The sequence below is a fragment of the Gaeumannomyces tritici genome, assembly GCF_000145635.1.
Source record: "Gaeumannomyces tritici R3-111a-1 unplaced genomic scaffold supercont2.9, whole genome shotgun sequence".
Taxonomy (NCBI): Eukaryota; Fungi; Ascomycota; class Sordariomycetes; order Magnaporthales; family Magnaporthaceae; genus Gaeumannomyces; species Gaeumannomyces tritici.
Window position 1 is genome coordinate 719,044 of NW_008804553.1, and position 24,437 is coordinate 743,480.

The 24,437-nt window shown below is 57.6% G+C and overlaps 4 protein-coding genes across 4 annotated transcripts; 2 read left to right on the forward strand and 2 right to left on the reverse strand.

The window, feature by feature from the left end:
* Positions 1-3,967: 3,967 nt before the first annotated feature.
* On the reverse strand, positions 3,968-9,139 carry GGTG_12703 (hypothetical protein). Its single transcript, XM_009230604.1, has 3 exons — positions 8,547-9,139; positions 6,016-8,117; positions 3,968-5,883 (listed from the first exon to the last, which is right to left on the reverse strand). The coding sequence occupies exons 2-3, from the start codon at positions 7,954-7,956 to the stop codon at positions 5,419-5,421; spliced, it is 2,406 nt and encodes an 801-aa protein (XP_009228868.1). The 5' UTR covers positions 7,957-8,117; positions 8,547-9,139; the 3' UTR covers positions 3,968-5,418.
* Positions 8,598-9,145, forward strand: GGTG_12704 (hypothetical protein; the record flags this gene model as incomplete). Its single annotated transcript, XM_009230605.1, has 2 exons — positions 8,598-8,829; positions 8,991-9,145. 2 exons carry the CDS (start codon positions 8,598-8,600, stop codon positions 9,143-9,145), a joined length of 387 nt encoding a protein of 128 aa, XP_009228869.1.
* A 2,295-nt stretch (positions 9,146-11,440) lies between these two features.
* On the reverse strand, positions 11,441-11,746 carry GGTG_12705 (hypothetical protein; the record flags this gene model as incomplete). Its single annotated transcript, XM_009230606.1, has 1 exon — positions 11,441-11,746. A coding segment is annotated over one exon (306 nt), but the record flags the coding sequence as incomplete, so codon positions are not given.
* A 10,496-nt stretch (positions 11,747-22,242) lies between these two features.
* Positions 22,243-23,820, forward strand: GGTG_12706 (hypothetical protein; the record flags this gene model as incomplete). Its single annotated transcript, XM_009230607.1, has 4 exons — positions 22,243-22,415; positions 22,934-23,085; positions 23,437-23,506; positions 23,766-23,820. 4 exons carry the CDS (start codon positions 22,243-22,245, stop codon positions 23,818-23,820), a joined length of 450 nt encoding a protein of 149 aa, XP_009228871.1.
* Between the last annotated feature and the right edge of the window lie 617 nt (positions 23,821-24,437).

The following is a 24,437-nucleotide window of genomic DNA, read 5'->3' on the forward strand; positions in this document are numbered from 1 at the left end:
CCTTCAGCGTCCATCAGGCAACCGAATCCCTCAGGCTCCCACCGTATACCCATCCCCCTAACCAGCATGAGGCCTGTGTCACCCCCAAACACAGCCCTGTTCGTCCTTTCCGAATGGCTTTTAGAGACCGGTGGGGGCTTTCCTGTTTTGCTTGCTTGCATCGTCGAAGCTGTTTCGCAACGCACACAAACATGGTTGCTGTATTGGCGTCATGGATGAATACCGATATGTATGTAATGGCAGGCAGAGCGCCAGATAAGGCATCGTGTTTCAAATACTGCAGAGCGTAGTTGCCGAGGAGCGGCATTGGTTCGACAGCAGTAGTCACATGCCGGCTTCGGCTCCCGTGCCCGATCTGTCATACCTGCCTGCATCCCGGGCTGTCCTGTGTCGTTCGTGACCTGCGGAAACACCTGCTACGCAAGCAGAAAAGTAACATTTTGCCCCCATTCAGGGCACTGGGAGAAACAGAGTGCTGCGGTCATCCGCGGAGGAGGTAACTACCGATAGTCTTTTTCTACAAAGTTGAATAAATTGTAGTTTTTGTGAACAGCTGTTTAAATTGGAAGTATTTACTGCAAACTAAATTCCCTCTTTTGATTTTTTATTTCAAAGAAAACCCGTAGACCTCTTTTAAAAATCGGTTAAAAACGGTCATCGGTAACGGTTCCATATTCCAAAAATGTAAAAAAAAAATCGATTTAAGATGGAAAACGCCATTAACCATCCCAAGCAGCTTTTTCACTAAGCATAACGAGGTAACTTTTGTAATTTGCCTTGGCTAAATTTGCATAAGCGTAAGCAAATAGCAGAACTTCGCCTTGAGCAAGTGTATTTATTTTCACTTTAGTAAGCCTTCCATTGTGGGTTTCGTGAGGTACTATGGTAATGAAAAACAAGGCCTTCGACAGTCACACAGCATCTATGGGGGTACGTCCCGTCGGTGTGTGACGCACAGCGATGTGACGGTGAGTGCCAATAGCCATGGGAGGAAGGAGCAGACGGGGGACCCACTAGCTCGAGGATTGTGGGACTCAGCAGTCTAGGCGCAGAGCCTGCCCTGCCCGTCTTGTTGAGGCTACCATCGTGACCGAGTTCTCTGGTCTTTGAGGGACAGAATGCCCATGCGTCTATTCTTATGACGCCCCTGCATCATCCCTACCCCGCGTTTTGTTGGACCTCCTTTTCCCCTCCCTTTGTCACTCTCCTGTCACCCTAGAGACTGTCTCAACGCCGACAAACATTGACAAAGCCTGCACAACATCCTCTCCCTACCTAATCTCAGAACTTCTGCCCCACCTCGCACGCCAGAGTCACAGCCAGCACCTGTTTACGACAACAGCAAGATTAGCCCACTCGCCGCCATACCTAGGAGCCGAACGCCCTGCTCGTGTCCTCGAGAGCTCCTTGCTAGCACCTTGAAGCCTGCTCTTCGGGCCCCGCGGCCCGGCCACTTGTACGCATCCTTTTCTAATCCTCGTCGCCCTTGTTTAGCACGCTACCACCTTGTTCACATCGCCGCCGCACAGGTACACAGGCAAGGCGCCACTCATACAGCATGGATATCCGTCGTCCCTCTTCCCTTTGGCAGCCCCAATAGGTCGGTGCATCCTACACACTCCAGCAGTCCTCTTCCGTCACCACCCGGTCCACCAAAGAGGCTCAAGCCTGCGATCCTTCTTTGGAGGCCCCATAGCTGACTCTGCCGTTGCGGTATCTGTTATTTCAGCACCCGCGATATTACTTGGGAAACCGCCAGCACATGTCTAGTCCAAGTATCCCAAGAGTATCAATATTTGAAGACCTGCGCGTCTGGTACGTCATGCATGCTTGTATTGCACATACGGCGAGCGAGGCTGACAAGAAAAGGGATGAAGACCTCGATAGAAATGGGACGTCATCCACGTGGGCTGCCATCCCGTTGACGCCACAGCCTCCTTCCATGCTGGGCTCTCCCGGTTTTACACAGCGTCGAGGGCCAAAAGCCATGGCACGAGAACTGCAGCCCGGGTTGTCAAGTTGAAGCACATTACAAGACGAACCGGAGATACGTTGCAAAGGCCGAACCCTCAGGCTACTGGGACGAAAAACAAGGGAACAAAGATCGGAGAGCTCGAGTCACTGCTTAGGCCAGCGTTTGTTGGGCTTGCCCGAGCGCGAGATGCATCGGCTCTTCATCTGGTGATCCCCGATGCTCATTCTTTGACCATAAGAAGCAAACTCAACCCAGATGACAGGAGCACTGGCGTCCGTGGTGGAGTCAGACCGGACCGGCCGGCCGGCTTGCCTTGCACCTCAGCCACTCAGCTTGGTCCAACCTTGCGCGGACAAGCTCCTATGCGGCAGTATTAACGCGGGCGCTCCTGGTTCGACAAGACATACCTTCAGCGGAGCTTGCACTCCCAAATCCTCAAAAGCTGATCACCCGCCCACCGCGTTTGGGGAGAGTCGCCCACTCACCGGATCCAGCCGCGCACATCTGGACCCCAACTTGCGTCCTTCGCACCCATCTTGGTTCCCAAGCTTCGATCGGTACCGTAGATCGCTGTATCTTCGGCAGCGGGCGGATCTCATCCATTCGTCTGGCTCGCCTACCGCTCCTAGTCTGGGTAGACAGTGCCCGCCTTCCCCTTGGGACGAAGGGGGGCGTGCAGCTGAGCTCCCAAGGTCACCTCCCCCCCGTAGAGATGGGGATCAAGATCGACAAAAGCATGCCGCTGCATGAAGGGGAAGGCCGCCCAACGGCCTGTGGACGTTTATCTTGGATCCACTGTGGCCCCTTTCGGAGCGCGAGGGACGCGTCGGGGCAGACATTCAAGCACAAACAACCCTAAGGAACTGCTACCACTGCGAGAAAACGGACGTCGGGGTGCCCAACGAGACCCAGGAGATAAGGGCGATGACAACCTCCTAGCCACCCCCCTCCCAGACCAACCTGCAGGTCTGACCTTCAGACTTTTTCTCTCTTTCGCCAAGCATCAGCACCATCTGCAGTAGCACGTCAGTCACTGTCATGCCGCCCATTTCTTTCTTCTAGCCCTGTTTCCACACACACACACGCCCCGCCTTGTCGCCATCACCCCTCTCTATCCCTCAGCAGGTGTGGGGAGGAAGGACTACGGATCGTCGGGGGTGTTTTGCAAACGACAGGCAGCGGTGCCTGTTCGTCCACTGGGCCGCGCTGCGTCGGCCATGGCAGGCTCTTCTAGCGGCTGTCGGCCGTCCACGTCGCCTCCCCCCGCCGGCGGGTCTTGCGGCGGTGCCAGGCACGGGCGCAGCCGGCGAGTTACGTTTGCGCCTTTTCTTCTCCCCTCGCTCTTCTACCCCCATCTCTCCTGAGTCGTCCGACGCGCTCTCGCGCGCGCATATGCGGTGCGTTCCCCGCCTGACGACATGTCGTCGTTGAGGAATGGGAAATCCCAAGACACAAAAAAGCCGCGGGGATGGGGAGGGGGCAAGCGGCATCACGACGCTGCCCAACCCTAGTACCTACCTACCCACCTACCAACCACCTCTGTCCGTCCTGCGGCTCCCACTCGCTTGGCCGAGGCTCCCTTCTCCACTAATCCGGCCCCTTGTGAAAAGCACGTGGAGCCCGAGTCCATCAGCTAGAGGGACAGACGCGCAGGTGCGCATATCCCCCTCCTACCCTCCGTCGCGCGTCGACAGGGTAGCAACAAAAGCTGGCCGGACCGCCGGTCGGGCGTCAAGAGGCCCCAGGGCATCCGTCAGCTCGCTCGACGACTTTTTTTCCCCTAGATCTGCAGGTCGATGCCCACCCCAGAACCCCAGCCAGCCAGCCCCTTGTATTAGCAAAGGCCTGTTGTCTTCCTCAGTGCCGACTTCACGCAGCTTGGGAGCAGCAGTGCCACGCAGGTCGCTGTCGGTAGGCAGCTAGCGACACTCGAGCGGCCATACGAGGCGGCACACGTCAATATGCATGTCTGTCGGATCCGCCCGATGTCCCCTCAGCGGGCGACCCAGTGGCCAGGCCTTTTTTTTTTTTAACGCATGCAACATGCGTCCGCCCCGCTTGAAACATATTGAGCAACCGCACCGACGACCGCTCCGCTGCAGAGGGGAAAGAAACATTATTCAGAATAATCATGCTTTCTGGCATTCTGTTATTTATATTTTTATTTTTGTTTCTTCTTTTTGTCCACCCCTTGTATCTCCCCCACTGCATGGAAACCCGAGACCCCATTCCCAAACGCACTGCTAGGTCGAAACGCCCTTTCCCAGCCCGTAACCACAAATCCTTATCCGTACCAGTCAGGTTCTGCCACGACAAACTGCCTGCGGAGATTTCCACCGCCCCCGTATCCTCATCGCCCGGAATGCTTTCACACCCTAGCGCCCATCCTAGGCTCCATCGAGGCCAAGCACAGTGCCTTCCAGCGACGGGAGTTTGTCCGTCGGTGGTCGGCTACCGGCGGTTCACCTCCGAGCCCAGCCACAGTGGTGACTACCAGGCCACGCCGTGCGGACGTCATGAGGAAGGAGAAAAAAAGAAACCAAAGAGAAACAAGAACCGTTTGAAGACAGCAACAACTCCGGTACACCTTTCCCTCGCTTTTATTTAGACCATGGCAACCTCTCGTGTGCTTGGCGTTCCAGGTCCACGACCAATCATGTGAGGAAACCAACCTGACAAACAGGTAGACAGTAGCAAAACATGCGCCAAACCCCAAAACGGTAAAAACCAACAAGCAAGAGGAAAATGTCGACTTCCCAGGAGTGGAGATGCGTAGCGAGAACAAGGACGAAATCGCAATCTGAAAATAGACAAACGGAAGCATCGTGAAAACAAAGCGACGCACAGGCACTGAAAGCCAACGCTCGGTGGATGATCGAAAGTCAGGAGGATCCAGGAAAAGAATAGTAAAAGGAGTGCGAAAAAGGTGAAGAAGCAAACAACAGCAGAGAATTATGCATTAAGAAGAGAACGTTGAAAACGCCGTTCCCAGCCTGCCAAATGTCTCGCAAACTGCATTCATGCAAAGATGGGGTGAGTGTTGATGAGGGGATCTATATCGACCCAGTAGGTTGCGCCGTGGGAGTATCGTATATGACAAACAAGACGCTGTCGTGTAGGTGGTCGAGGCAATATATCGAAAAAGAGAGTGAGGCGACATGTGTCGTGTGGATACCATGGGTGAACATGGATCTTCAAAACGTAAATTGTGGAGGCCAAAATGCTGATCATGTTGATGCAGTTGGGTCCAGAAAAAGAATACCCGGCGACCCAGTCGAGAAGGTGGCTGGGGTGGCCGGTGTATACTGGTGGTTGTTGAAAAGTCGAATGTAGGGAGAGTTGGTTGCGCGAGTGTCGAAAAGGCCATTACCGAATAGCCACAGCAATTCGTCCGGCAACCATGGCTTTTTGACTCCGCGGAAGTCACCGAAGCTCAAAACCGCTTAACCCCTAATTGCCGTGGCCGTATGAGTCTCCGCAAAAGGGAAGCGACCGTAATTGTGCTGATGATACTGAAGCTCATTCGGCGGCGACGACGTACCGGTCATGGGTTGGAAGGATCCCACCATGCCCGTTTCCGGCGAGGTCGAACAGCCAGGGTTCGCGGGGGCGGATGACGACGGGGCCTGGGGCTGGGTGGGCTGCTGCGAGGGCAACGACATTGGAGGCAGAGCCGGCGGGAAACCGGAGGTGGCGACGTTGTGGAAATAAGGGTTGATGCTCCGGAGAGAGTGGTGCTGTGCTCCGTGTCCCTGGATCCGGCTGGGGCCAGCCATGTGCAGGGGTGTGCCAACCAGGCTGGAGTCGTTGGAGCTCAGCGTCCTGATCTCGTCGTCGGCGCCGTCGAATCGGCCAGCTGATCTCATGGTCCCGTCGTTCATCTGGGGACTGGACTGCTTCGAGCCAAACTGCAAGGGAAAGATCAGAAGTCGTTAGCTGGACTGTTTTGACTTGACTTCTGGCGAACGAACGTGTCTGATTGGGTTGGAGTGGCGGCGGCCGTTGGCGACCATTCAAATCGTTCATCTTGGTGCACATACAAAGCAGTACTTGTTAACCAGCTCCTCGTACGAGGCAGTAGCAAGGCTCGATCCGGTTGGGGCGTGGGCCCCAGTGAAGGGAGCTGCCGGCTGGAGGGCGGGCGCGGGCTTCTTAGTCGGTTGGCTCTGTCGGGTGGGAAGGGCAGGGCTCCCGCCCGTGTTGACAGGAGGCGGGACCCGCTTCGGCGCCGCCAGAGGCATGCCCCGCGTGTTGCCCTTCATGTAGAGGTCATCACCCTTGGGGGATGATTGCTTGCCAGCCTGGATCGCCGTCGACAACGACACACCAAAGTCATAGCGGTTGGCAAAGGCTTGGCCGCTCGGAGTGGAGAGGCGGCTGGGCAGGTTGTCGCTCGGGATGCTAGTCGTCGACTTGACCCCCTTGAGCCGGATCGCCGTCGACTCCTCCTCGCCGAGGTAGTCCTCGATGGACTGCCCGAACTTGACCTTGCCATTCTGGCCAAACTCGGCCATTCCAAGGGGCGCCGCCTTGGGCTTGGAGCTATCCTGGGCGTGACCGCCACGGCGGTTGCTCTTGGGGAGCCCGCCCGTGACAGGACGGGACGACGCACCCTGGAACCCGCGCTTGCCGTTCTGCGGCAGCATCTTCTTGTGGAAATCGACCTGGAAGTTGGTGCCTCCGTTGCTGTCCCACAGCTCTTGGCCGTTGACATTGTAGCGTATGCAGAAGTACAGCGTCTTGGACTCGAGATTGGCCATCTCGGACAGTTTGACGGTGAAGTTGAACCTGTCGTGGCTTACTTGCGAGTTGAATGTCCGGATCTCAGACGAGTACTCAGCCACGACCTCTGATGTGGTCTTCCAGTAGTCGAATGTGAACCTGCAGGTAACGTGCTTGTGGAACGCCAGGTTGGCCACATCGACCGAGCCGACCAGAGACTTCTGATCAGCCGTCAGCCAGACGCGCTCTAGCCTCACGGGCATCGCCTTGCGGTCAGGTGTCTCCAGAGGGAAGTTGGTGACGATGATCTCCCACTCGAATGGGGGCGAGCGGGATTGGGGCCGGCTGTTGTCTGAGGCCGGGAATGGGAACTCGTTATCACTCCCGTAGTTATCGTTAGGCGACGACCCGGCACTAACAGCGAGCGGCCTGTCGACCTGAAGGAAGTGGCGGACGTGCTCGAGGTGAGAGTCGAAGTGAACGGCCTTGGAAAAGGTAGGCGTTCCGGGCATGCTAGATGGCCGCCTCCGCGAAGGTGGACGCAGGGCAGGCCTCACCAGCTCGCCAGACTTCTTCCTGACCATCTGCGGCTTCCTCCGCATGAACTCCTCGTCAGAGTCGGCGTCCGATGTCGAGATAGAGTTCTCGTCCATCTTGGGGATCACGATGTCCGACTCTGTTGCCGACCTCTGGTGCGACTTGCGGCGGCCGGCACCGGCGAGGGCATCCAAGGTGCTAGTGCTAAAGCTCGTGTGCAAGACCTCACCAGCCTGGGGCGAATCGATAACCACCTTCACGGGTGCTGCTGCTGCGTCGCCCTTTGTTGGGGAGCTCTCGCGGTTCTGGGGGATCTGGCTGATGGCATCGTGCAGCTCCTTGAGGTTCTCTAGTTTCCTTCCTCGGACCCGGGGCAGGTCGTCGTCGTCGCTACTAGCCGATGACTCTGGAGGGGAGAGGATGGCGCCATTTGGGATACCGAGGCCGTCCGTGACAGGTGGGGGCGACTTTCGCAGACTGGCACTGATCACCGTGTTCTTCACATCCTCTGGTGTCCCCTCCGGAGTGGGCTGGTACTTGGGGGCGACATTCTGCAGCGTGGTGGGAGCGGACGGGGTCCTGCGGTGACGGGTGAGATAGGACGCCGACCGAGGCAGCGAAGGGCGCGAGCCTCCGGTGGCCAGCGAGGGACGACGGCTCACTTCTGGTGACGGGGTGGTCGACGAGGCGGGGGAGCGGTGGGATGGGGGTGTGTAAGGCATTCCCGCGTCTGATCGGCCGCGTAGCGATTGTGAGGGGGATACAAGGGCTGCGGGGGAAGGTCGGGTGTGTGCTGGGATCGGGACAGAGATTATGTCCTTCGCAACGGGACCATCAAAAGGATATGCCGTCGGAGGTTTTGCTTCTGTGGTCTTGGGAGGACCTGGGAAGAAGAAGTCGGCGAGCGTTAGCAAGCGGTTGATTACTGAGAGCAACATAGGTGGTGGCCATTGCAGTGTGCAGAGGATCGAGTATTTAGGGGCCGCGGGTGTATTGTGTGATTGGAGCGGGAGAAAGCGCAAAAAAGAAGAAAGACGAGGAAAAGCTCCAAGCCACGACAGCAAATAGAATTCTGGGCTTGCGTTTGTTGTGGGCGAACAAATAAAAGTAAAGAAAAAAACTAAGGTTGCATGAGAGCCCGATGAGGGGAGGGTATGCGGAGGGGAGTGTTGGGCTTGTGGTTATATCGGACCATGACGGCAGGAATCAAGCAGCCCGGCGCCAGGCAACCACAGGCAGCCCAGTGTCTTGCCTCGCAGCTGCCACATGACGAATGTGGAGAAGACGACGGAATGTTGATTGGGGCACTTACTGTGGCGACGAGATAAGAAGGAAGTTGGGCCTATCGAGGATTGCTCTGGCAATGTTCCAGCAACAGAGGCAATCCGCGAGACAGCCGGCGGCCCCGGATTTGTCGGCGGGGAGGTGCGGGCGGGACTGGAGGAGGGAAAGGGCAGCAGCGCAGCCGGCAGGACCGGCGATCCAACAGCAGCCACTGTTTCGAGTGGTCGATGCTTGCTCGAGGTCCAGTCGAGATCGAGAGGTCGGGAACGTGTGGTTGCTGGTTGCTGGTTGCTGCTGCGTCTGCAAGGCAGGTAGGTTCAGCAAAAAACGGGGTCGGGCGCTGCTGCTGCTCCTTGTTGAGCGGTCGAGCGTCCTGTGTCTCGGGGCTCCGCAGGTCAGGTCCTTCTCTTTGTCCGTGGACGGCGGGCGGTCGAGACGCAAGAGAGTCCTGCTAACGAGCTCTGCTTGTCAGCCGCGATGGTGAAGCGAAAAGGGAGGAACCTTTCGCTTTGCAACGGGGCACTGCTGCGTCTGGATGGAGGTGGTGGCCGGGCAGCAGGTTGGTGGACTGGAGGAGAGAGGAATGGAAGGTGTGGGTTTGGGAGCAGGGGACGGATACAGTTTTGAAGGATTGAAGCCGCTACGGAATGGTTGAGCCACCGTGGGGGGAGGGGGTGTGGTTAGTGTGTCTCTGGTCGCGACACTGTGTTGCTCGGTGGGGCACGTACCTTGTCGATCCTTTTTTTTTTCGTCGATTTTTTCCCACCCATTTCTGCTTGGAGCGACGGATCTCAGATGCGAGCCACAACCTTGCCAGGACCGACCGGGATTGGCACCAAACGAAACAGGCAAGGTCTCCCGCGAAGACGCCAGGAGTCGGCGACAGAGAGTCGAGACGAGAGGGGCTAGCTAGATAGGCAGCATCGGCCGAGGTTGCAGAAAACGACAGTAATAATTATTATCATGAGAAATCTGTTGCAGGGCCGGAGGTGAGCCAGGGCGCCAGGAGGGAGGCACAGCAAATTACACTGCAACCATCACCACGAAAACTCTCTTGCTGTCGCCTTCCGGTTTCGCTCAAGACTGTGCGCACCTCTGTGGCATGCTGTATCGCACAGGCTACCTACCGGCCGTGTGTTGCTCCAGCAGGACGTGATACAGCCGTGTGTTGTGTGTGCATGGGAAGCGCTTCTTGTCAACTGAAGTGCGATGCTTGCGAGGCTCACAAGGCCAGTGAGGCAGACCAGCAGCCATCATTGTCATTGTGCCCGTGGGTGTCAGGTGAGGGTAGGCCAACATCCAGTCAGTCGACTGCTTCTATAAACTGAATTTTATTTTTATCATTTTACCCTGCAAAGGCCGTGTCCGTCTCTTCCACCTGCAGTATCCCAAAGGCGCCGCCGTGGGGGTGCAGAAACCCCAGCCTTCCTAGACATGCTTGGGCTAAGAAACATTGGTCGCACGGGCTCGACAAGGGGAAGTGAAGCTATCCAGGGTGAGCTCCCCGGTTGGCCTGGCCTCTGAAACCGCTTGGGCGAGGAACCATGACGTCGATCGACAAGCCCAGTCGTCCCTACAAAGCGCTTTCCTAAGTAGAGCGTGGCTTTGAAGCAACCGCGAAGGTGCCCGTTCCGAAACGTGAGCCATTAATGGCCTCATTCTGGCAATTCAAAAACCAGCCACCTGCAACCTCCAGGTGCAATTTTTCCCAGCCGTCCGAGAGCCATCAGTCGATTTGGAGAAGCATTCTCTGGTCCCCTACCGTTTCTCCCCTTGTTCAGCTAGAGAGACGCCACAGCCAAGATGCTGCTAACTGCTGCAGCAGAGTTTTTTTCTTCTTGAATTTGGGGGCCGGCGGCCTCGGCGAGCGAGACCAGACTCGAGGTAGCGTGCGCGGTCCTAAGCATGGGTAGCTTTGGGCGGCCAGGCCCCCTGCAAGCCCGGAAATGATGGGAGTCTGGCGCGCGAGGGCATGCCTTGCAGGTACCTGGAGCTGGGCTGCAAGCAGCCACATGGGGCCCTGATAGGGCCTGAAAAGGGCCATGACGTACGCGCTCTAAGGCTACGCTACAGCGGGACGCGCGCGCAAGCCATGGCAGCGAAACGCCATTGATGTCGAGATTCCATTGTGGTGATGATCAAATGCAAAAGGTCGTGAGCCCAGACCAATACCATCCATGGCAGTTGTCAGCTATTATCGGCCAAACATGCCCGCCCCTCACAGCCAGCCCTCTTCGTTTCGCTATTGCCTTGTTCTATCACTGAACATAGTCCACAACCGTGCCCGCACCGCGCTTGGCAGATTGGCCTCTGCCCTGTAGCTTGTTTCTACCACATAGCGTTTGGCCCTGCCCCGCAGATTCCCATATACCCCGGGGTAGGGACTTTGGAGGTCGAACGGAGGTTGAGGTTGATTGCCTTTCATGGATATTGTTTTTAGAGACGTACTGTGTAGGGCAGGTGGGAGATAGCTCCCGTCGCTGACGCAGTCTCGGCTCGGCGCGGCGAATCTCAACGAGATAAGCGCGCCACGCCCCCATATCCAACGTCAATCTCTAGAACTCGTCCCACCACGGACGGGCTGACTCTCGCATGGGGCAGCACTTGGACGGGCAGAGGCAGGCGTTTGACATGTCTCCTCTCTGTGCATGCAGTTTGCGCTTGCCTTCTTTCCTCGGGCTCCGCTACGTTCCCGTCTCCGGAAAACGCACAAGTCCGTCATCCGGCCGGCAGCATCGCAGCGGACAAGGCAGGTAGGCGGCAGCAACCAAGTAGCTGCACTGTGTTCTGTTATCACCATACCTATCTCTCCCCTTGATACGTTAGAATTGCCTCTTCGAGACGCCCCCAGAGCGACTAAGACAGAGGGCCCACACCTGATCGACGTGCCCTTGTGGGCTAGGATCACCTTGACAAAGAACCTCAGGCGAGGCGGTCTTGGCTCTTGAAGGCAGGCTGGCTGGGTGGGGGACGCTGGGACCGCCCTGTGGCAGGCGCGCGCAGCCTTCCGCTTGTCGCTTGCTTGTTGGTCTTCCCATCCATTGTGGGTTCGCATTCCGCGATAAGTCTAGCGCCAGAGAGGACTGTGGATGTCCTGCGCGTGTGCGACAGGCCTGGCCCGGCTACTCGTGTCTGCAGATCTGATGGCCGGGGTTCACCGACTGGCCCTCGGACCCAAGCATCTTGCATGCAGACCTTCCCATTACTCATCAGTTTTGTTGGGGCCCTGTGTTGTCTACAACCCGTCCGCTCTTGTTTTCCTCTTCTGCGCCCTGCAGGCAAGATTGGGCGGTTGCAGCGACGGTGGCGGACTCCCCAGCAGAAATGCCGCCATGCCCGGCCCTGGGAAACCACACACACCATCCCATCTTACCCCATCCTATCCCATCCTGACTTTTTGCACCTGGGGCGGACGGGTGGGATGCAAATACTGCGGTGGGGTGCTGCTGCGCCGGGCCTGTTTACGTTAGCTTTAGCTCTGCAAAGTGCTTGTCCTCGGCACTTCTCCTCGGCGCACCAGGCCATGGCGGCTGCAGATTATCGCTCGACAGGTCCCAAATGACAGCGCAAAGTTAATGCCCTGGCGTCCTTCTCCTGTCGTTATCTCAGCTCGGCCTATCTGCGCATGGCCTTATTCCCGGCGGCGCTTCCATGGACTCACTGAGCCTGCCGCCGCTAGCAAAGGGGGGCCCTGGCTGGTGGTGGCTCCTCTCTTCCCTTGTGTTGTCTTTGCCTTCCCCGCCACAGCTACCACACCACCATCCGGCCATGCCGCTGAGCTTCTCTATTTTTTTTTTTGTCTTTCTTCAGTGGTCGACAGCTCTCCAAGGGGCCGCCAGGGTTCCGCAAAAAATGCACTCACACTCGGCCCAATTCTCTCTTGCGGCGCAAAGTTCCCACTTGCGCCACGACTTTGGCGTGCATACGCCGCCTTGGTATCAGGCCAGTCAAGACTCAGCAAAACGATAATCAAGCCCCGGGCGGCAACACACCAGTGGTGGCCGTGCTTTTGCAAGGTCCAGATTTGCGGGTTTCCTCTTTCGGGCGAACTCCTTGGTATGTTTACCGTGTGATATGTGCGTACCCGAGAAAGAAAAAAAAATGATAAATGGCTCCCCACTTGTTCGAGACAAGAAACGGCCAGGCAGGCGGCGTCCAATCACGTCGCAGGGCCCTTCTTGTGGCGGGATGCGGGTGCAGGCGCTAGTCCTGGGTCCTCTCTAGTGATATTCGCACACCATTGCAAGCACTGCACAGACGTCTCTCGACCACCACTCGATCCATCGTCGTCGTCCCTGCACTGTCTGAAGTAGCAGGACGCGCAAAGCTGGGCTGGAGCAACCCCCAGCTGGCAGAAGACGTACGTTGGCGTGAGGTAATTCTGGCCCCACGAAGCCGCATCATGGCTCCATCGAGTTGACTCCTCGCATGAAGATCACCAACTGTCGGGCGCGGGGATTCACAAGGAATGGTTTTTTTTGTTCCTTTGCTAGTGTGTGGTTTTTTTTTTGTTGCCACCACACTGATGCGTACACCCCGCCGTCAGTCTCCCTGGGCGGTCAGAGGCGTGTGGTGGGCCGAGACCACCGGCGCAGTGGCTTATAATCGGTCGGGCAGTTTCTGCATCGTTCGTTATCTCAGAGCCTCTAAGGGGCAACGCTGGATTGGTAATCCTTGATTGGTCCGTCTAAATTTTCCTCGAGGCGCCTCACGCAGTCAAGCCCACCCAGTCGGAGATGCAGAGAAGAAGGGGGGAAATAACAGGCGAGGGGAGGAGAAAAAAAAAACTTGAAAAGCTAACAGATCCCTGCAAGCCACCACCGATCGTTTGTGATGAGCTTGTAACTTGCCAACCCTCGCCGTCAAACGGCCGACAAATACTTTTTAGCATGAAGGGCGTTACGGTTTCGTAAAACAAACCAGATAACAGACTGACGGGGGGGCCTTCCGGACCAGGGCCTGTCGGTCGGCAAGTCAGGGTCCCTTGCTCGTATCACCACTTTTTCTTTTTGTCCTGCCGCCCGGGGTTCCATAGTAATGTCTGCGCCCGCCTGGAACACATTTCTGATAAGCGGCTCCGAGAGCGGTCCTGGGCGTTGGACAGTAAGGCGATTGATTCATCTCCAACCTAGGCCGGCACGGCGCAGCAGGCCTTCCTGCCAGCGTTTCAATGCTTCGAGCGGCACGCAAGCCTGTGCAGGGTGGTGCGCAATCCTTGCCTTGCGCGTGTCCATAGGCAGGCACTGAAAAAAAAGCTGTCACCGAGAACTAGGGGGTTTGGTAGGAAGCTGCTGCTGCTGCGACATCACATCACTTCGCTCACCGTAGCTCCGAGCAGGAACAGCTCAACTGCCTGCACCCCAGTCCATGTCGACCTTTTCTCTCCATACCTTTTTATTTTTTATTTTTATTTTTTTATCCTCTCATCGTCGGGTTCCGACCACCGCCCGGGATCTGGCGCGTTCGCTCCGATGCATGTACCACCATGACTCGCGCCGGGTGTGTGTTGTGTGAGTGGGCGATAAAAAAAGGAAAAGAAAAAAAAGTCCTCGGAGGTGCTGTCTCTTTGTCGGATCGACGCGCAAACACAGGGGGCCCCGCCGTTTTTAGGGGAGCACCCGGCGGAGGACCCGCGAGTCCCCAGGGGGAGTCAGGTTTGTGGGCCAAGCTCGATATCCACCGCCCGCGAGTGCTCCCATCTCGCAGCCTACCGCCGACCCCCGCCGCCCTGAGCTTATTTCAATATCGGATAACCCGGGCATGTTGTACTACGTGCGTGGTGTGTCTTGGCTGTGGTTCTCATGGGATACCTAGGGCAAGCGACATCGCTGTGTCAGTTTTTTTTTCGTTTTTTTGTTTTTTTTTCGTGGATTAGGATATCAGGGCTGTTGCTTGTCCTGATCCATCTACACCCGGCAGGCCTCCTCCCTGTCCAGATCCTCAATGTTGGGGCGGGCGAGACAGGCGGCAGCGGCATGGTGAGTGGTGCTGAGGGCCACAGGTATATTCCCTCTCCAAGTCCCGCCACTGGACAGGCGTGCCACCCTCCCTGATGGCCTGGCACCGGGTGCTCCCACAGACTCCGTCTCACCAACGACTATTTTCTTCTCTCTAGCCGATTGAAGTGAGACTCTAGCGGGCCATTCCATCCAATCCCAACCCGCCTCTGACCGAGAGGTATTCTGAGGATAGAGCACGCCGCGGTTCACACCCGCCAGAGTTGAGATGATTGGTACCAGATGCACGGAGTATATTGAGTTCAATTTGTAGTGTTTGCTCGAATGTGCAACCATCAGACTCGGCCGGCTTATCGTTTCGCTGGCTACTCCTAAATTCTTATTCTGGTTAAAACCGACAGACCGCCTGCCTTTCCTTCCTGGAGCTACTAGCAGACGGCGGTTCTGCTACCCTCCTCGGCTTTTACGAGAAAGCGCCTAGGATGCGTCTGCACTGCGACGCGACGCTGGCTGTCCCGCGCGCCCCGAACTGCAGTCCACAAGGGATGGGCGCGTTCTCGAACAGGCTATGATTCCCGAATACCCAAGCTCTCCCGCCCGACAACGGCATTGCACGTTCGTGGGGGCTGTTTAAAAATCTGGCGTGCTTGCCGCATAGTTGTTTCTACTAACATCACCTGATATCGGCTCACTGCTAGCTTGTCACGTCGAGCAGCGACTAAGAGGATGATCCAGTGAAATGACATGGAAAAGGTGGCAGATACAGATCCCATCCTTCCTGAACTGGTGTTGCCTCAGGCTGACTGCATGCCGGGGCGTTCCTACCGGTGAGTGGCTTGCGTGCTTGCATGGGAAGTGTGCGAAATGTCGTTTCCTCTCTGCCCTGCCCCCGCCCGAGGTGGGGGCCCACCGGTGTGGAGGAATTGGCCAATCATGCCGTCCCGACGTGACACCAGCCTCAGCCATTCGCTCCAAGGCTGGGTCCCTGCGCGCGACGGATATCAGACAAGCGTCAAAATGACGGTGCATTTTCCGACCCATCCATCTCGTTCGCCTACCCAACTTCCGAGACGCACCACGGGCAAGTCGACGGCTGGGCAGAGAAGAGGGGGAAGGCGGTCAGGGAAAATGAGTATACCGCACCCTTTGGCGCTTTCTCCGTTTTGCTTATTTCCCCTCCTTCTGCAGGCCGCGATGTGGTGGAACGCTATCGTGCAGCAACGGCAATCACCTGGACGGATATAGCGGCACCTCGTGGAGAGGAGACTGGGAGAGAGGGGAAGGCCAGCCGCCCTGCGTGGCTTGCGCGAGCGCGTGTACCTTGATAGTCAGGTAGGTAATGCGAGTGTGTAGGATGCGTGCGTGCGTGCGTGGCTGCGTGTCATCAATGCCCTTGTGTGTGCGAGCAAAACGCCGGCCGAGGGCAGCACCGCACCACTAAGCACGGCTCCCCGCGGCCCGTAAGATGGCCCCAGCCGTGACATGGCATACAACTTCCATGTCTCTACTACTCATGGCTCTGCAGCCGTAAGCAAGCGTCCTTGCGCTCGCGCACGCGCTCTGGGTCTGCAGCGGGTGCACACCAACGCACGCTATCACGCTAGGTTCCCAGCATGGCGGGCGCTGGCCCCAAGATGCGGCGGCATGGCTCCCTGAGAGGGCACAGGGAGGCATGCATGCGGATGTGAGGGACGATGCCTCGCCGAGGAAGCCGGTGAGGGAATCATGCCGGCGGCTACATCCTTGCCATGGTAGCTGCCTTCCGGTAATATCACAAGGCCTGTACTTTCCGGGAACGATCTCGATGGCAGCAGAGGATAATACCAGCGGCACCGTCGGCTTTCCGTCTTGGTAAATCCGCACCAACAAAAAAAGAAGCGTCAAGGCACAGAACCCTGTTTGCTTGGATGATCAGGGTCGAGGGGACTTCCCGTGAACGCAGGGCCTCGACCGATGATCAACGCCAACTACGACTAGATCATTGGAATAGAGGCAGAAGGGCGTGGCTGGTTTCCCCATCCAAGTTGGAGATAACGAGCCAGCGATGGTGGGGCTCCCAATTTGCAACACCACCATCTGAACAACCTCCGTGCCTCCCTATCTATCCGGCAAGGGCGCACTGTTGGGTGTGGCTTGGTGTGTGAGTGTGGGTGTTTGGTGGTGTGGGTGGGTGGGTGGGTGGGTTGGAGCGGCTGGTGCCAAGGCCAATGAAAAAAAAAGGAAAAGCAATAAAAAGCGTTGCATGGCATGGCACTCATGGGTAGCACGGGCCCGGAGGAGCAGGAGCCAGAATGCAGTCGGTGTGGGACAATGGGCGTCCCCGCCGATCGACATGGACACTTCCTTTCTCGGATGGCGGCCGGCCTTTTTTTTATTTATTAGTTCTTGTTTGATATCGAGTATCGACTCTGCATTGGCGAGGCCGCGGCGCCAATGATACGAGAGCAGCTTCTCGTTGAATTTTCTCTGTGCCTCCTACAGACACACCCAGCAGGCTCCCTTGCCTCCCTTGGCTCTCTCCATGCCTGCTGCCCCTCTCTTTCCCGGCAGCAAAGCATGGAGCGAATCGCAAGGCCGCTTGATGCATTTCATGCTCGGCCCCCCGCTCATTACTCACTGACCACAGGCTGTGGTCTGGGCGTGCTAGCCCCGACTTAACGGTCTCGCTAGGACGGCATAGGTCTAGCCCCGACGGGGAAGAAAAAAAAATCAAGGACAGACGGCGGCTTGCGTCTAGGACAGAAATGTGAGCAAATGTCGGATGCGAGCAGCCAAGGAGGCTACCAAGGGCCATCATCAGGCCATGCCCCTGGCCTTTTCCTTTTCCTTTCCCCTCGCGGCAGCCATACCTTTCGGCGTGCAGATTCGGACGTACTCCGTAAAGAAGAGCAAAGCCCAGGCAGGCGTCGAGAATGGGATAACCACGGTCTTCCCATCACGCCTGTTTCCCTGCAAGACAGAGCGTTTCCACAAGCTCCATGCGACCCAGCGCTGCGGCAGAGAGGGGAAACCGCGAAGGGAGAAGGGATGAGAGGGGGACGACTGACAGGTTCAGGTGGTTCTGCTCCGGCCCGGAGGGGAAGCTGGGTTATTCCCCTCGGTGGTCCGACCGTGGTATTTTTTGTCTTATTAGCAGGCCACAGCCGCCTGCCTCGGCCGGGCAGGCAACTGCAATTCCTGCGGGCTTTGCTTCTCCATCTCACTGCTTTTACAATACATGCATGCCTTCCTACCAGGTAGTTCCAACCCCCGGCCGCGGCGCTTCCCCATCATTCATCTCGCAGTGTTTTCCTCCTCCCGTCCCTCCCACCTGGCGGAGAGGAATGCACACAGACGCTGCGGGAAATGGGCTGCCCGCAGGCCCTAGTTCCATGACGTAGCTTCCGGAAGGGGACCGCATCGGGGTTTGAGTGTTGATCGGTGGAAGGAGATGCGGTGCACGAGCTAGAGGGAGCCGCCCAGGACGCCAAGGAACAAGAAAAAAAAAAATTAGGCCAGCACACGCCAGCCCCATGCTCGTGCTTCGTACGCGAGCTGGAGCTGAGTGAAGCGAGGATTTTAGGAGCCAGGGAGGACGAGCAGGCCCTGTCCGGCCCGCTTACGGGGCCGCATGTTAGCATGCTGTTGGTAGGATCTGGCTGGCGACACGCAAAGCTGTGGGACAGCAGCAGCAGCAAAAACAGCAAGTCTCAATGGTGGTGGTGGCATCTGCGATGGGGCGGGGCTCGGGCAGGCAAGCAGGTTGGAACTAGAGTTCATCCCGCAGCATGGGGCTCCCCTTTCCTCGTGCGTCAGGACCTGGGCGACTGCTGCGGGCGGCCCGCGCTGAAGCACTCTTGCAACACAGCGACCTAGTCAGCACAGCCATGCTAGAATGGGCAGTTGTGGGAGAGGAGCCCGAGGAGAAGTCCTTTTGTTTTTCGCGGTTTCCTTCTTGCATCTGTGCCTTGGAAGCTCGACGCCCCGGGCGTTGCAAGGCCTCCTTCGTCTCGACGACCCCCCAGCACATTTTTTTTCTTGGGTTCATATTTCCCGCCGTTTAATTGTTTCATTGAGGCCTGTCACTGTGCGCGCTGAAATCCTCCCCGAACCGTCAGCAATATTCATCGGCTGCACACCCCCTCCCCTGGTCCAAGGTCTTTCTTTTAACTGGACAAAAACGGTCGGTTGTTCGATGATGATGTCATGGATACCGGCCGATATTATTACAATGCCCTGTCCTGTTTCAACGTGGGTGCACGGCGCAGGCGGGAGGAAGCTGTGGTAAAAAAAGCAAGCATTGCTGATGCCATCGAGGCCATGTGACCTCCAAATGCCCTCATCCTATTTTCGAGCGCTTGAGGCAGTTCCCCTTTTCGTCTTTCCTTCCTTGGAAAAGAAGGTAATGCCTTGCCGCACAAGGAACCGTCGATCAGGTCCAGCCCGAGCCGTCGGCAAGCCAAGGCGTGAGCGGGAAGATTCCCTGTTCGTGGGAGCATCTTGCCATCCCAGGCACACCCGAGGGGGCTGCGGCCCCGGCGGATGGGACACCGAAGATGGGAGGACGGAGGGCGGATCAAGGTTCCATTGTCATCTCTCTACCTAGCTGAGACTTTTCCCACCTTTTTTTTCTGGGACCAACCGACACCACTGCCGTTGCCCGCTGTCCGAATGGGAACTCTGTCGGGCGTCTGGTGCCAATCGGCGGAATCGCGCAAATGGCGGCGACGGCAGATGGAAACACGAGGAGGCTTTTTGATATTTTTCTTTGTTTTTATACGACGGGCTGGCTGTTAGCTTTGGTGGACCTGAAATTGCAGCAGCCCATCGAGCTTTGATGTGATTCGTGCTTTATTTGCCGCAAAATACCAGCACCCCATGCCCGAAAAAGCAAAAAAAAAAAAAAAAGAAGACACACCAGCGGCGCGCACCAACCCAACTGGCCGCCACGTTCCGGACGCCGTGGTCTGCACGCAGGCGCCTCCGCCCAGGTGATCCCATCCGACGCACCCGGGGGCGCGCTGCTGAGGGAGACGTTAGGTCACGAGGGGGCCCGTCAGTGCCACGTCTGTGGCATGCGATGCTTCCCAAGTGTAATATGGATGGGAGGGTGCGCACGCCATGGTTGGGTGGCGCCCGCCAGCCAGCTTTCCCTGCTTGCTGACGGAAGACGGGCGCCGTTTTTTTTTATGGCTATTCGCACTCCCATTGCATCGTGGTTGGCTGGTCGGACACCACTCGAGTGCGTCATGTTTGGGTTGCCAGCCAGAGCAAGAGGGAGAGGGAGAGCTCCCGCAAACCCCCCCACACCAGGCCCGTTGCTGGGCGTGGGTGTTGGGCACATTCTTGGGAGGGAGATTCTCACCCTGCCTTCTTCAACCAGACATGAATTGCTTCCTCGGCGACCAACACGTCAGCCCAGGAATGTGTGTATCGCTTCGTCTGCTCTCTTTCGTCCCCAAGAGAGCCGTCCTCGACTTGGATTGGCTGGGGGCAGCCCAAGCATGCCGTTGACGGGCATTTGCAAGCTTCGTCGTACATGTCGCGAACGCCATCACCCAATGGGGAGATGGATAAGAACTCGCTTCTCCTTCCCACACCCCTCTGCCGCCGCATCCCCAACGAGTACCAGTCGCTGTGCTCGTGGCGCCGGCCTAGATGGGATGCGGTTTCGGTGACACGCAAGCACCAGTCGTCTCATCACATCCAACTTTCTCCTCTTCCATACAGGCTTGGCCTGTATGCCTGTTGACTTTGGTTTCTCTCTCTTTTTTTCTTCTTTTTTTCATGTCCTTCCTTGCTCTGGCTCCTTGGCCCTGGAACGCCCTGGGTCTGAGGTCTAGAAAAAGCGGTGAGATAGCTCGACTCTGGGGTGCAGCTGCTTGGTGGCCACGCCGGCCAATCAGCCTTCACGCTCGCAACCAAAGTTGGAAGCAGTTGGAGCATGGGGGAAAAGCTGGTCTCGACTCGAATCGTCGCCCAATGGCACCGGCTTATCCCACCTGGTCCCCACGGCCATCCTGGCTGACAAGGAGGGAGAAAGGGACGCCGGCCGTCGAGGCGTGTCGTTCTAGTCCGGTCTTTCTGTTGAGGCTCCTTTTAGTGGCCTCTTCCGCGCGGTGCTGGGCTGGCTGAATCAATATGCGAGTCCGAACTAGGGCACGGGCTGGCTCGTAGCTCTCGTCGCCGCCGCCGAGTGGTCTAGTCGGGTGCGAGAGACACTGTACGCTCATCCTACCCCTCACTGCCACCGCCACGCTCGTCGCATGGACCGTGGAATGGGTACCTACTCCTCCTAGTGGCTTCTTGTCGGCTCTTTTGTCAGGCATCAAGAATAGCAAGCGATGGCCTCTACGGCGACACCATGGGCAAACATGTTTCCTGTGATGGTCGCTTGGCTGCGAGATGAGCCACATGGACGCTCACCGGCTTCCTGTCGTGGGCTTCCTGTCGTGGGCGCATCGGCAGCGAGCCTGTCCCTGGTTGGGCAACTCCCCAAGCGCGACAGCACCTTGACGAGGTCTCGCGACTCTCTGCCTTGTTTCTTTCTTGTTTCCCCCGACACGGGAAGCAGTGCTTCCTCTGCAACACGGGCCCAGCCGTCCTTCTCCGGTGAAACAGCTATCTCCGGGTTGGGGAACACGTCGTGCTTGTCCTCCAATGCGTCGAGTCACAAACCGGGCACGCCATCAGAGACAGAAAAAAAAGTGGCGATCCGCAGCCTGTCTCCGCCCCTCGCGCCCTCCGCAGGGGCACCGGTCGATCTGGCTACGGCTGAGCTGTCACGTCTGAAGATGGATGGGACACAACATTTCAGGCGCTGTCTGGGTCTAGGCAACAGACAGCTATTGGGAGCGCTATGGGTGCCGCCCCTCCCAACCGGTGCTTCCCTCCATCTCCATTTCACCCGGAGTGGGTGGGCTCTATCACGGACCCTTCCTAGCTCCTGTGGGTGGTCTCCGATGGCTACTCGGAGGGGAAGAGCATGGGTCGCGCAAAGGTATCGCGTCTCGACGTCGCAGGAGGCTAGCGTCGCAGACTCGTGCAGGTGCCTGCCTCCCCAGACCGGTCAGCGTTGGAAGGTTCCCTCGTCCGCAGGCCTTGGTCCAAGACTGAGATTCGGGCAGCGTTGACAGATGCCACCATCGCGCTGCCGGCGGCGGTGCGACGAAAATGCGCGTCCACCGACGTGCCACTGCATGGGGGAGCCCATATTAGCCTCTCTTTTTCCCCGGCGAGTTGCCGTCTCATGGAAAGTCAGGGTGGACGCACATACACGACACAGCGTCGCTTTGGCAGTGCGCCGCGATACTGTAGCTCACCATATCTAACCTTCATGGCCACCCCTTCTCATTTCTTTCTTTCGTGTCGGAATGCAACAGCGTTTCGGCTTGCCCTTTCGGGGTTGCCGCTCCATGATGGGTAGCACGAAACGTCGGACGGGGTAGGATGCCAACCACCTTGCTCCTGATCTTCCCCGCAAATCCAATGCTCCCCGGATTCACAAGATATTTTCGTGCATTTTGCGGGGGAATACGGAATCAGAGCAAGCATCACAAACGAAGTCCGCATTAGGAGAAAATCCCCGTGGCTGAAGATGTGGCTTTCTGCCCCCTTCGTCAGGCCTGCTGCAGGGTGAAGCCAACGTCTGGCAGCGTTGAATGCTGCTGGTTGGAGGTCCGATGGTGAAGACCCGTACGCACACCCACCCCCTCCTCGCGTGCAGCGAACTGAAGCAGGCTGATTTCATTGCGCAGTCGACCCCAGGTTTATTGTCTTCTTGAGAGCATGATGGGCACCATCAAGCGAGGCAGCTGGGGGTTCCATGCAGCAGCAGCGGCACTCAGTCCCCCGAGCCTAGACGAGATCGGGTATGCCGGCGGTGCACATACGGCAGCCATACAAGCAAAGGGCAGAGTAGCTTCGCTGCGGGTGTCGACGAGTCGCGGCCATGGGAGGTGGTATGTAGCTATGCTGTTATCAAGGCCACGCCCAGGCGACTGACTCAAAATACTCCTTTGATGGTTGCATAGGACACTCGAATAGGGTGCCCCTCTAAAGTGCCGCTTACACGCCATCCGACAACAAGCAATTCCCTGCTTACCGGGTACGTGTTGAGACGACGGGGTCTGGCAGATACGTGTGAGCCCTCCGCGGCGCCTCCATCTGCCTGCAGCATTGGGGCGGCCCCATTGACTTTGTCGTGTTGTTCTAAGCTTTCTTCCTATCAACAGGGCGCTTGCTAATCATCCAATCTTTTCGACAATTGACAAGGCTTTCCCTGCCATCCCTGCTGGCACGAAGCAAACTTGGGGTTAGTGGCAAGGGCTGGCGGCGGGGGAAGGTGGCGCAACCCCCAGCACCAAGTGTTCTTCTCCGCACGCACGCACATCCGTCGACCTGGTACGCCAACCCAACGCCACCCGGAGCAATCTGGCACGATGCGGTCTCTCTATCGTCCATTCTAACTTGGCAAAAGGCAGCTAGACGACCTCGTTGTTCATCGCCGAGCAAGGGCGAACACATCCGTCGATCGGCTGCCAGACGACCTCACAGAGGCGCCCATTTCCCCTTGGTTCTCGCCTTCCCCCGCAGATGTGCTAGGTAAAGGTGTTGTGGCATTGGGTGAGGGTCAGTGGATGAGGTTCGGGAAAACCTGACAAAACGAAACCGCCGACCGCCACAGTGCAGCCAAGGCGTGCTAGGCGGACGAGCTGAGCCGAGGCGGCCGCTAAAGATTGCCGTGCTCGAGAGGAGCCAAGTGTCTTGGAGGAGCGTCTCTACCCCCTCCTCGCCGTCCTGGCCTGGTGCTCAATCTGGGTGCATGTCTTGGCGCCATCCCCCGCTCCCGATAGTTTGCGTCTTGGCCATCGCGAAGCGGGGATCCGGGGAGGCCAAAATGAACATTCAGGGACTCCCGGCACGCTCGGGTTCCGTTCGGGTGGATAGGGAGAACACAACTGCGATATCTGACGTTTACAGTCAAGACAAGAGTCAGCCCAATGCTCCGCGGCCTCCACCCCCTACTTCTATTTTGGCCTGCCGATGCCGGGTTTGCCATGAAGGAAGCGTCTGGACGTTGACTCTCTGGCGCGGAAGGCGAATGTGTGGCCTTGTGAAGATCCCGTCGAGCTCTGCTCCTGCCATCTAGTCTTCGCATTAAGTTTTTGTTCCATTCTGCCGCCTCCGCGGCCGCGGGCGCACCCTAGAAGCTTGCCCAAGATTTTGGGGGGGGTTTTTTTTTGCCTCTGTTGGTGCAAAGCTGGTCTTTTGCCTTGATGCTCTGTGGGTGCGACTGACGCGTCGGACAGGATGCTCCTTGCCAAACCCAGCAACACCAGAGGTTCTCTCCCTTGCGGCATCTAGATACGCCCCGTTCGTCAAACATCTCTCGCTTCCTGTTTCCGCTGTCGGGGGCATTTGCTTCGGTCGAGTCGGGCGAACTTGGATCGGAGAAAGTTCTAGGCAAACGGCACGGACAAGGCGCTCTCGCTTTGCACACCACTCGGAACTCGTCGCCACACCCAGTGCGCCAAAAGCCTGATGGCAGGAACAGAAGAAACATACGCCCCTCCTCCTGCTTCTCCTCCCCGTTGCCGGTTCTTGTTCCGTGGGCTAGCCCGACTGGCGATGTTTCGCAATTCCGCACGTCTCCTCTCACTTTCCTCCTCTCCTTGGCGACCCTCCTCCGGATGGGCCCCGAGTGGTTGGGGATCAATATGCAGACACGAGCGATGGGCTGGAGGAATTGCCGCTCTGGACCCCGACGGAGCGGGCAGGATGATCTAGACCTGGACAACGTTTCTTCTGGCGTTGGTTCAGCACATGAAGAAAAAGCAACACATCCCCTAACGCGAGGCGCCCAATGGAGGGATCGCATTCGGGGTGGATCTCGAACACACGGCTTTCCTGGACGGCCGTTGTGGTGGGCCGATGACGATCACGGCAATGGCTGGCAAGCATCATGGCCGCCCAACGCCTCA

Excerpts from the sequence above, each read along its gene's own strand:
- GGTG_12703 (XM_009230604.1), bottom strand. The coding sequence starts at position 7,956 with ATGCCTTACACACCCCCATCCCACCGCTCCCCCGCCTCGTCGACCACC. Across the intron at positions 5,884-6,015 it reads TGGTTAACAAGTACTGCTTT|TTTGGCTCGAAGCAGTCCAG; the intron begins GTATGTGCACCA and ends TTTCCCTTGCAG.